Genomic DNA, 12490 nt, shown 5'->3' with positions numbered 1-12490 from the left:
AGGGAGTGGGACGGAGAAGGGCCTCAGTCCCAGGAGCCAGCCCGGAGGAGGGAGAGACAGGAGACAAGAAGGAACAGGCAGAGGGGCCGGGGCCCAGGGGAGAGGTGGGGGCTGGGCCTGGGGCGAGTGGGTTGTGGAGGAGAGGTGTGTGTGCCCCGTGATCCGGTGAGAGTTCATGCAGAGGTGACATGTCCCTTCTTCCTCAGTGTCACCTCACTAGGCCGGCGCTTTCTCGAATATTCCGAACAAGACCCAATTCATTATCATCTCAAAAATTGATTAAAAAAGAAAAAAAGCCCTCAGCTCAGAGAGCTGCTGGGATCCAGGTTGAGTGATGGCTTTATTAGCATGCTTCAATTTTATATTTATCGAATTAAACCAGCAGCCAAGGGGCATTTAATTAAGATTTTTTTTTCATCAGTCAGGGAAGAGAAGATGGGGGAGGGACAGGGCTTTATGACCCATATTCTAGGAGGAGAGTTCTAAGTACCTACAATAACATGCTAGAGGTCCTTCTTAAATGTTTGCGTCAGAGAAGCGATATTCATTCCATGTCTGGTCCGCAGCGTCTTCTGTGGCGTGTCTGCAAATACACAAGAGCACAGAGCAACTGGGGAGACCAGTTTTGGAGATGGAATCTGGGGTCAAATCTCGGTTTTCTCCCTCACTAATGTGTGCTCGTGGGTAAGTTACTTCATTTTTTAAAAATCGAGATATCATTCACATAAATTCACCCCTTTTGAGAGTACAATTCAGTGGCTTTTAGTATATTCATGAGACTGCGAATATCACTACCATGCAGTCTGAGATATTTTCATCACCCCAGAAAGAAGCCCCCTACCCGTTGGCAGCCACCCTCGTTCCCCTCCCCCAGGCCCGTGGTAATCACTAATCTGCTTTCTGTCTATATAGATTTGCCTGTTCTGGATTTTTCTTGTAAATGGGGTAATACAATATGTGACTGGCTTATTTCACTGAGCGTAATGTCCTCAAGGTCGGTGGTGTGTGTCAGCACTTTCTTCTCTTTTTTTAAGGCTGAATACTATTCCATTGTAGGGATGGACCACATTTTGTTTATTCCTTCATCTGTCAATGGACATTTGGGTTGCTTCCACCTTTTGGCGATTGTGAATAACACTGCTTGAACATGGGTGTGCAAATATCTCTTTGAGACCCTGCTTTCAATTCTTTGGGGTATATACCCAGAGGTGGAATTGTTGGATCGTGTGGTGATTCTATTTTTAATTTTTTGAGGATCATTCCTTCTTAAAGCTGAATAAATAGCATCCCATCATGGCAAATCACAGTTCATCCATCGATGAAAAATTTGTGTGATTTCCACTTGGCTATTCTGAACCACGCTGCTATGAACATTGTGTACTCTTGTTTCTCTTGGGACCAGACCTAGGAATGAAATTACTTCATCCTTTGAGCCTCAGTGTTTGTGTGTGAAATAGGAGTTGTGACCTGGCAGGCTTAGTAAAAATTGATAGGTTGTGCACCTAGTGCAAGGTGGGTGTCCAGGAAATGGAAGCAAATAATAACAATGATTTTCTTTTTCTCTGGGCCTGAATCTAGTCCTCATGGACCTTGTAATTCAGTAGGAAAATAAGGCAGACAAACGTCAGCATTTGCTATGTAGAAGTCCTCAGGTGCACTCTCAATCCCCTTGCACCATGTAAGGTAACACATTCAGATTCCAGGGATTGGGTTGTGGTCATCTTTGGGAGACCATGGTTCTGCTCACCCCAGATGGCTGCTCCCATATTCCTGCAGTGACCTGTGATGCAACTGGGAAAAATGTCCAGAAAGAAAGGGGATCTTTTTTTTTTTTAATGTGGTCCCACTAAAGTAAATTTAAATAAAATAGCAATGTAGACATGGTAACGTATTCAGAATCCCTGGGTCATTTCCGGGCAGGTAGTAGGTGCTCATTCAATGGAACCTCATGATCATGTTAAATGAAGAGCTCACTTTTGTCTCCAGAGCTGGGATGGAGTCCACCTGGGGGGAGGCCCCCTGTCTAGTCTGTCCCCGGCTTTTCTCCCTGTCCACGCAGACACAGAAGTCACAGACGCAGACACAGACATGGATGTAGCAGGAATGGGACAGTACAATGGCTCCCAGCTCCCACAAGCTGTGCGGCAGAATGGCCTTCTGGCATAAATAAAAATAAACCCCAGACACTGCTTTTCAATCGGAGGATTAGCCTAAATGTTGTGAAACACAAAGCATGAAATACACGTTGGAGAAACAGCTCTCCCCACTCCTCGCCGCCCTGCACGGCTCCAGACTGCGGGCGGCGGCTTGTTCCCGCCTGGCCAGGCTGTTGATGATTTGTGCAGTGTCGGTAAATGCTGTTATGACATTATTAATGCTCCGCACTCTGGCAAAGGACAATGGCCTATTGCCTCTTAATGTGCTGTCTGCTGCGGCAGTCGGAGCACATTAAATGGGGATTTCAAACACCGTGAACAGCGTGTTTCTTTCTCTCCTCTTCCCACCCCAGGTCCCTGTGAGCTCCAGAAGCAACCTGGAAGCCTTGAGAAGGTGGGTGTGCAGTCAAGGCTGTGACGCCCTGCCCCACCCGGGAGATTCCAGGGGGGCCCAGTGAGGGGGTGGGGAGGCCCAGAAACACTAGGGGTGTTGACCTTCTTGGGAGCAGCACTGTGTCTTTGTGAGGGGGGCACTGGGCTCAGGGAGGCTGGACCTGCTGGGTGGGCGAGGCTGGTGGGCCCTCCGCTCAGCCCTCCGGTTACATCCGCACGGGAACCCAGACGGCAGACCGCTAATGGATTTTATGGGTCTTGCACAATGTTCTAAAAATATTGAGCCTACATTTTAAAATTCTGTAATTTCACATGAGAAGCCCAGGTTTCTGACGCCCATGAAATAACTGGACCCGCAGTCACACAAAGCGACGGCGGCACGTCCCCCTCAGGGACCTCCCATCTTTGGCAGTCTCTAATCACCCCAACCCCTTTCTGCTGGGTTCCTGCGGGAGGTTGAATGGTGTCCCCCCACCCCACCCCCTTTGTGTCCACCTGGAGCCTGAGAACATGACCTTAATTGGAAGTAAAGTCTTTGCAGATGTCATTAGTTAAGATGAGGCCATTCGGGACTAGTGTGAACCCTGGGGTCCTCATAAGAAGAGGCGAGGATGCAGGGACACACAGAGAAGGCCATGTGGGGACGGAGACCGGAGAGAAGCAGCTGCAGGCCGAGGGAGTCTCCCTCAGACCCCTAGAAGGAGCTGACTCTGCCAGCACCTTGATTCAGGACTTGTGGCTTCCAGGAGTGGGACAGAATAGATTTCTATGGTTTGAAGCCCCCCCACGCTGGACTAGCTTGTGTTTCTGTTTATAGCCTCAAAAGAAAAAACTATAGGAAGGGGAGGGTTTTGGAATGTGCCGTAACCTAATGTCACGAGTCCTTGGATGCACTGCACCCCCCTCCCCACCCTCAGCAGGAGTGCTCCTGTCCTCCTCTGGTTCGTTTAGGGCCACTCTGCCTCCTCATCTGAAGGCCGTAGGTTTTCATCCAGAACGTGGCTGTTTCTCCAGCGGTCTTCCACCCTGGCCTGCTCTGTGGGCATAACCTGTGTCATCAAAACCAAATGCGCCCAGGGCCCATCTTAGGTACCAAAGCAAAATAAGGACTCTCTGTGTTGTTACGTTCTGCAGGTGATTCCGCTGTGAGTCAGGGCTGAGGACCACTGGCTGATAGGCAGGGTGTTGGTCTGAATTCCCCAGAAGTAAATTCGGAGACAAGGATTCAAGTGCCAGTAATTTATTTGGGAGGTGGCCTGAGGAACACGGACGGAGGAGTGGGGGATGGGGCGGGGGAGAAGGAAGCCGGCGTGGGGTGTGTGAGCGAGCAGGTTACCACTGAGGGCTGCTGGAGCTCAGTCTGCCGGGGAGCTCTGGGAGCCGAGTGCACACTCCGGAGTATCCCACCCGGGGGAGAGGAGATGGGTATCTGTCTATTCCTCGAGGGCTGCTTCTGGGGCATGAATTCCCTGGCACTTCTGTCTGGCCCCTGCATGTTCGGGCACAGGCCCACAGCCAGGAAAAAGGCCTCCGGCAGCGACGCATGTGTTCTCAACAATCTGCCTCTTGGCACGGAGAGGTGGATGCCCAGGGAGTAGGGCGCAGCACCGGCAGCAGCTGCTACAGGTAGACCATGACAGGAACAACCATGACCGCCCGCTGGGAGGGCTCAGCGGGTGCCGGCGATGGGCTGTTTACAGGCACCCGCAGGCTCAGTTCTCAGAAGCACCCTGTGCGGCAGGCTCCGAATAGCCCGATTTACAGCTGAGGAAACTGAGGAGAGCTTGTACTCGAGGTTGCATGATGGGATTCACAAGGTTTTCTCCCAATGTCTGTAGCACAGCGGAGAGCAAGGAGGACCATGTACGCCCAACTTCACTGCAGACGAGAGGCTGACACATGGGAAACAGATTCTGAAAGGCGGAGGCAGCTGGGTGGCCCGGATCAGAAAGCGTCTTTCACTGTCTGCCCCACGCTCCCCTGCCTAGCCCGTGGAGCCTGCGGTTCCCCATGCCCATCTCAAAGCCCGTGTCCCAGAGGGCAAGACCCAGAGGGGTGTGCAGTACCCTCTCCCATCTTCCGAATCCCAGCTCCCGGCAGTGAGAAGCCCGCCTGCCCAGAGGAGCCCCACCGGACATGGATGTGCCTTTTGGGGAGACCCTCGTCATCTCCCCTTCCCTTCGGTCCAAAATGCCAACCAGGTGCACATGTGACCCCCTGAACTTACTGGAGAGACGCACACAGTGGGAAGGGACATTTCATGCCTGTGAGATGTGGCTTTCACCCTAACACCCAAGGCTTCCGTTACCGCCTGAATGTGTGGCATATGGAGGTGCCCAGGCACCAGCTGTGATTCAGTTGCCCAGCAGAGACCCCCTGCCCTCAGATCTCTCCTTGGCCAGCCTGCCGTGGTGCCCGAATTTCCCACCACCGTTTGTCACCCTTCTGCACGAAGGCCCGGTCAGCATGTCCTTGTTCAATGCAAATTTGTTAGCTAGCTGGAGTAACACATTAGTCCGCCAACACCCATTCATCATCGGTTTTCACATCAGCGGAGAGCAAGGCAACGAGGTAATGGGACACGGGACAGGTGAATTTTGATCAAGAAGGAGCAGGAAAAGCAGAACGTGCATCACTGCTGGCTGAGAAGTGGCTGAGAAGGCGGCCGGGAGGTGGGCTAGGCAGGCAGCAAAGGGGCTGGGGATGCGGCGGTGGGGGTCCTAGTTGGATGGACCAGGCTAAAGGCTTTCTCCTCTCCTAAACACTGCCAGGGGTGGAAGGACCTCCAGGGTCATCCATGTGGCTTTACACATGGCCCTGGACTCTTCACAGCTTGGGGTTTCCTTGTCTGTGCCTGACCAGGCTGGTCCAGCAAGTGCTCTTCCTGCCTGATCGAAGCCCTCAGATCCAGGCCCTGCTCTGGGAGGTGTGCCGGCCGGGGATGCTCACAGGTGCCGCTAATCCCTCTCTACAAAGGCAAACACCTCTACAGAGTTAGGAAGTGGAGGGAGGGCGGGGTGGGGGTGAAAGGGGTGTGGGTGTGTGCATGCTTTAGAGCTGGAAGGAGCCTTAGCCAACCTTGGGTCACTCTCATTACATGGTGGAGAAGCCGAGGCCCGGGAGACCCCCTGGCTTGCACGTGTCACCCACTGGTTAATGGAGGGTCTGAGACTAGAACCCAGGCCCACGGAGCGCGCCCGTGCTTCTGGGCGCGGTGGACCGGCCTCAGTGTCTCGGGCTGACTGTGAACTCAGCAAACCAAGGGGAGCTGCTGCAGTTTCTGTCCAGAGAGGGCCAGAGGATGGGTGAGGGCTGTGAAGCGGAGTCATTGTGGGTGTGAAGGGGCCCGTGCAGAAGCCCGCTGCGGCGGTAGAGGCAGCGGTAACGGCCAGAGCGAGGGCTCCGGCACCAGCGGGAAGGGGGATCTCCTCCCAGCGCCGACCTCCTCGGTGCTCTGCAGGAGCCGAAGCACCCCTCGGCACTCGGAGCTGGTGGCGCCCGGGATCCTGGGCCCGGGGAAGTTGCGCGGTTGGAGAGAGGTTCAGGGACCCGCGCCGGCTCGCCCGCCGGTCCCCCGGCGCCCCGCCCGGAACCGGGGGAGCGCGCTGCTGGGCTGCGGCCACGAGGTGGCGCCAGCGCTCCGAGGAAGCGCGACGGCCGCTCTTGGGCCGCCCCAGCCGACGCTCAGCCGCCTCCTCCGAGGAAACAATGCGGCGCCTCCCGGCGTAACGCGGCGCGAGGCCGGACGCCGGACACCCGAGCGCGGGCAGCCGAGCGAGCGGGAGGCAGCGCGGGAGCCGGGCGCTCTCGCCGGGAGCCATGGGCGCGGCGCGGCGCGGTGCCGCGGAGCCGCGCGGCCTGGAGGCGCGGGGCACCGGGGCGCGGGCCCAGGGCCGCCTCTAGCCGGCACCGAGGGCGCGGGCCCGGGGATGAGGGCGCCCGCGGCGGGGAGCCCGTCTGCGCGCCGCGGCGCCGTCCCGCCCAGCGAGCGAGCCCGAGCAGGCAGACGCGCGGCCGGCGGTCGGGGGGCGCGCCGCCTCCCGGCCCCCAAAATGTGAGGCGGGGAGGGCGGAGACGCAGAGACGGCCGGGCCGGGCGCCCTCGCCGCCCTCCGGCAGCCGCGCGGCTCCCCTTCCCCTGCCCGCCGAGGCCGCGCCGATCCCGCGGGCCGCGGCCGGGGCAGCGAAGCCGCCGAGCCCCCACGCCCCTCGCCTCCCTGGGACCGAGCTTCGGGCCGCAGCAGGTTCGCGGCCGGGACGCGGCGGGAGCAGGGCCCGGGACGGCGCGTCCGACCTCGCCCGCGGCTCCTCGCCCAGACAAGTTTGAACAATGATCACAGTCAACCCCGATGGGAAGATAATGGTCAGAAGATGCCTGGTCACCCTGAGACCCTTTCGGTAAAGTTCTCTCCCGGTTGGCGCGGGGACGTCTTTTTCTCCGCGGAGGGCGCGGGGTAGGGGTGGGCGAGGTCAGTCCCTGCGAGGGTGCCTGCCCCCGTAGCAGAGGGGACAGTTCTTGCTTCAACCCTTGCTGGTGGCCAGCGGGGCTGGAAAAGGGATGGAACCGGTTCGCGTGGGGAGGGTGTGTAATTCTGGACGTGTATTGAGTTGGTCTAGGTTGGAGAGGACTCGGGGTGCGAAGGTGGGATTAGGGGCAGAAATCACCCATGTTGTGGTCCCAGGCCCAGAAGGCGCCCCAGGCAGGGCGCCCCTTCCTTGTTCCTCCGGGTCCTCCACCTCGCGAGCGGCCCCACCCCGGCGGCAAAGTTAGCGCGCTGTGCCGGAGGACACCCTACCCGGCGGGCCCGTCGAGCCCTGAGTTGGCCCGCCCACCCCCTTTGCCTGTACCACCCCCTTTGCCCCCGCTTCTGGGCGCACTCCTCTTCTCGCGGCGGGGTGCGTGCCTGTCTCCAACGGGAGGGTTCTCAAGATTGGGGCAAGGACCCCCTTTGCTGGGAATTCGTCCCTTGATGGCGGGCCTTGGGGAGGCAGGGGCAGGGACGACGCTGTGGAGTGGAAGGGTGATGAGAGTGTGGAGGAAGGATGTAAGGGAAGACCGGCCCTCCAACCCCAATTACGGCGGTCAAGGCCAGGCAGGGCTGTGGCCGCGCGGGGCTGGCTGGGTTCTGCTGGTCCCACCCCAGGGCCCCCCAGAATCTGGTGGTTCCGGGGCAGCTCCCACTCTTCCCCATCGTAGGAGCGGAGCCTGTATCCGGGGTTAGGGAGGGGGCGCTAAACGATGGGGTGGCTATCGGGATCAGAGCGCAACCTCCCCCATGGTCTGGGCATTGTAGGGTCCCAAGGGAACAGCGGGGTCCCCGGGCCAGGGGCCACACTCAGAACTCGGCCACAGGTGGAGTCCGGGAGCTGGAGGGAGCCCAGGAGGGCAGGAACTGGATAGAAGGAGGTGCCCAAAGTTTAGGAGGTGGAAGGGGTTGGGTTTGAGCCCCTCCCTTCCAAACCTAAGGCGGAGACCTGGACCCCTCCCATGCCCAGCGTTGAGCTTCCTCCCGGCTCCTGACATGAGACCATGGCTCTAAAGGCTCTGGTCTCCCTCTTGCATCCAGCCCCTGGATCTGCAGGCCTGTTGTGCACAGTTGAAGAGAAACCTTTAGGGCGGCGGGGGTTATGCTGGACCACCACTGTCCAGAGGATGCAGGAGGATCATAGAGCTGGGGGTCCCCAGGGTAGAGCCTTGGGCAGGTGATTGGGGGTGCCAGGAACCCCTGATGTGAGAGTCCCATGAGAAGCAGGGTGGGATGCTGTGTCTCAGGAAAGAGCCTTGTTCCTCCAGTGAAATCCTCAAATCCCTGGCTGACCCAGACCGTTGAGGGAGCCCTCAGCCCTGTCTCTCCCACCCAATGTCGGCCCCTCCCTCCAGGCCGTGGGAAGCCCAGCCACCAACCCTAGCTTGACTGGATGTTTCCTGGTGCAATTGGACGTGGTGGCTGGATGCCAGCACCTCGGACAGCGCCTGCTCCCTAACACTGCTTCTGTCTGGGGTCCTGGCCTGTGTTTCTTTCAGGCTCTTATCTGAAAGCAGAATTCAGAGGTTCCTCCCCCCCGTTACATAACTTCCCTTCAGGGTACCCCGAGGCTGCCTGGAGACCCACAGCCACTAGTGAAGTCTTCAAGTCCCCTTCAGACGGGGGAGAATATAGCTTCCGACCATATCACCCCTACTGTTAGTCCTCAAAGGCAGGCTGGGAGCCATTTCTCAGGTTTTCCCAGAGCCTCTGGCAGGGCCTTCATTCCATAGTTGCTCCTGGAATGTTGCTTGAAAGGATACATGGGTGGACAAAACAGTTTTAAGTTGAATCTACTCTAAATGGCCCCAGGATTGGGGTCTAGCAAAGAGACATGCAAATGAGGTGTCTGAGGGAGCTTCAGGATTTGGGCTCTGTTTTCCTCATAGCAGGTCTTTGGACCCTGGCAGCCCAGGTCCCCAGCTTTAAATACAGCCCTATAGCTGGGGAAGGGAAGTGGGGAGTGAGGGCCAAGAAACTTGAAGGCATCCATCCTTATCTGCAGGCTGGGAAGACAAACTGCTAATTTCCCCCAGGGTCTTCCTGGGTGTATGGACACCCTCCCCCCTCACGGTCCCTCTGGCTGCTAGCCTGAGGCCAGCTTGACTTCATCTTGGGGATCCCATGGCCAGAGCCCCACCCCCAGGCTTGGTGGAATTTAGTAAGAGGTCCCTGGGAAGTGAAGGAGCAGTGTTCCTTGTGCCATCTTTCCTGTCCTCCCTGTCCGCTCCTGGGGGAAGCTTCCATTGCCATCTCTGCTTTTGGGGTCTTTCCCCACGTCTCTGATTTAATCTCTAACAACTTCCTTTAAATATGGGTTGGGAATTTTGTTGTGCTTTTATTTTCTTCTGCAATTATGTGTTTTCTTTAATGGACCAAATTTTAATTAAATACTGTTCTGCCAGTTCCAAATAATGAAGATTAAAATGCATAAAGCAAGTCTTGCATAGAGATACAAACAAGGGTGGGGTTTGAGGATAGGGTGGAGGTGGGAGGGCTGGAGGGCTCTGGCAGGGCTTGTGGGGCTCCCTGTGGTGAGCCTGGCTCCACAAGACATGGGGTTCCTTACCCTGACCAGAGGGGCACTCCCCTTTCAGCTCTGCCAGCTTGAATCTACCAAACCCCCTGATAGATTCAAGGTCCCAGAACAGTCGCCACCTCTGGCTGTGCTGGTGAGCTCAGTTCTTCTGTCTGGGGTCCAGAATCTAGTATGGAAACATCAGGAGCCTGGGGCCAGACTTGAGGTGGGTCCCCTGCTGTCCCCCTGGGGATAGCCTAGTTCCTGGCACTTGATAAGTAATCAGAAACTATGTGTTGAAAGAGTAAACAGCCATGTTTGGGCCAAGTCCCCTGAGCACTGGGACCCCACACACCTGTGTGACACCTGGTACATGGGTGTCAGCTCACTGACCAGTCCATGGTGCCACCTACCGTGTGCCTGCCTGATGAGGATGTGGGTTAGGAAGAGTCTGGGCACAGAAGGCAGCCACATGGCCCTGTCCTTCTAAATCTTACCATCTGGTCTGCACTCCCCCCTCTCCCCAACATGACAAGGAAGCGTTCAGGCAAGCTCATGACTAGTTGCTGTGGCAGGGCCTGTGTACACAGATACTGGCTGAGGGGACTGATGGGATCCTGGTGGGTTTTGTCTGGGCCAATTACTTGCCCTCTGGCTGGCCTCAGGTCCTGCTGTCTCCTTCTGTACCAATGGTTCTCAAACTTGAGCGTGTGTCAGGGTTACCTGGAGACCTTGTTAAAACACCTTGCTTACCCCACCCCAAAGTGTGTGATTCCATAAGCCTGGGGCGGGAGCCCAAGAATGAGCATTTCTAGTATTTCCAAGGTGATGCTATGCTGCCAGCCTGGGGACCACACTTTGAGGACCTCTGCTGGAGGTCTCAGAACTTGCCCAGCCTTATACCTAAGTGTGTGTCATTGTCCTGCATGGTTTTGCATCTGGCTCATGGTCCCTTGCTCTCTTTATCCCATGGTGATGGAGACCTCCTGGTCCAGGAGCTCAGCCCTCTGATCTTGAATTTCTCCATCCATCTACCCTTCCTCACTTGTCCCTCCGTAGGGAGTCCTCACAGGAAGGGGTGCGCGTGCTGACCTGCCCCTCACAGGAGGGGCGCGCGCTGACCGCCCCGGCCCGCCCTGTCGCCTTCTGCAGGCTCTTCGTCCTGGGCATTGGCCTCTTCTCCCTCTGCTTCCTGATGACGTCTCTGGGAGGCCAGCTCTCAGCCCGGCGCCCTGGGGACTCGCCCTTCACCATCCGCACAGAAGGTAACTCGGTGGGGAAAGGCGGGTCACGAAGGGGTGCGGGGGTTTGGAGATCGAGGAGAGGGGGGTCTTGGAGCCGAGCCCTGCAGGGAGCTTCCTGGGGCATCGGGCTGCCTTGTCAGCGGATGTGCGGTTGGAGGGTGCCTCACACACACACACTGCTTTGCTCTTGTCCTGGCTGTGGTCATCATCATGCTTCCTTTGGCCTAGAGTCTCAGGCCAGGAGAGTCCTTTGAACTAGGGCCTCCCAGGCATCAGAAAGCACTGCCGGTGTTGCTTCTCCAGTGGGGAGGTTTGGGGTCTCTGAGCATGACATCTGTTTCTTTGAGGCACACATCTTCTGCGCCTTTGGGCCAGGCTGTGGCCACAGCACAGGGGAGAGGGCAGGCCTGGCCGTGGGCTCACGTGCCTTATCTCCAGGCTCTCTGGTCCTTCATCCTTGCCCACATGATACTTGCAGGGCGCTAGAACGGAGACTTTGGGGAGCAGAAGACCTGGTTAGTACACTGGCTCGTCATCTGCCAGCTGTGTGCTGTTGTCCAAGTCGCTTAATTCACCTTGAGAGGAGAGCAATGGCTGTTGCCAGGGGTTGGACTGAATGAGCTCACGTGGTGTGGGGTGTGATGGGGTGATGACTGGGGACGCCACCTCCTGCACGTGGGTCCTGCCCCCCACCTTCATCCTACTCCGGGAAGAACAGAGAACAGCACAGAGAGTCCTGCTCAGAGTGTCCCAGGGCCTTTCCTGGTAACAGTGGGAAGGAGGAACACAGTGGGGAAACTGAGGCAAATGGGGTTTCTGCAGCTGTTCAGGGGGCTGCTCTGTGGGCTTCCCCCTGCCCCTCTGGGGAGGTCTCTGTTTGAGGTCCACCTTCTCAAACCCCCAGGCCTCCTCTGTCTGGCTCCCCTCTTCCCAGCAAAGGATAAACCCGCCAGTGGAATGGGTTGTGGTCCAGGGCGGGTGCTCTGAGGGGCACTGACTGTGCCGTCTGATGTCTCCTCATTAGAGTCATCCCTCTGGTTTGTGTGACCACGTCTTTAAACTTGCAAAAGCTCCCGGCAGGAATTTCACATATATTAGTCATCCAAGCCTGAATGTAAATGAGTTTATCCATCTCTGACTCACAGAGATGCCTGTCTCCCTGAGCCTCCATTTTCTCCTCCGGTAAATGGGGATGATAGTCCCCCCCGCCCCCAGGATTGTCATGAGGAGGTGTAAGATGCAACCTATGAAGGGTCTCGGACAGCATCTGGCAGAAAATGCCAGCTTGATACATATTGGCTGGAGGTGTGGGTCTGAGATGGGGGCACTGCTGGGAGGGACATTCCGGGATCTCTCCGTGGGAGACTCCTGAGGATTGAGGTTGGAGGAAGGGCTGGGGCAGTTGTGAAGGTGCACTTGAGGGGTAACTTGGGGAGGGATGGGATAAAGGGCGTGATGCTCAAGCTACCTGGGTACCACCCCTGGGAAGGGGGCATGTCTGGCTGGGTGGACTGCTGCAGTGGGCTTGAGCAAGCTGGACTCCCAGAATGGTCAGGGCTCCAGGAGGTGGAGGTCAGGGGCTGGGCTTTGGTTCTTCTGCTCATCTCCCCGAGAGGGGTTGACGCCTTATCCTGGCAGAAGGTAGACCAGTGCC

At 57.2% G+C, this 12490-nt stretch overlaps 1 protein-coding gene across 1 annotated transcript in view; it reads left to right on the top strand.

Moving 5' to 3' along the window:
• Positions 1-6260: 6260 nt before the first annotated feature.
• Positions 6261-12490, top strand: part of MGAT5B (alpha-1,6-mannosylglycoprotein 6-beta-N-acetylglucosaminyltransferase B) — a 65808-nt gene continuing 59578 nt past the window's right edge. The window contains 2 exon segments of the mRNA XM_032456748.1: positions 6261-6946; positions 10745-10857. Of these exon segments, the coding sequence (XP_032312639.1) occupies positions 6879-6946; positions 10745-10857 (181 nt within the window). The 5' untranslated portion in view covers positions 6261-6878.

This window comes from Camelus ferus, chromosome 16 (genome assembly GCF_009834535.1).
Source record: "Camelus ferus isolate YT-003-E chromosome 16, BCGSAC_Cfer_1.0, whole genome shotgun sequence".
Taxonomy (NCBI): Eukaryota; Metazoa; Chordata; class Mammalia; order Artiodactyla; family Camelidae; genus Camelus; species Camelus ferus.
This window is presented reverse-complemented; position numbering and strand designations above follow the sequence as displayed.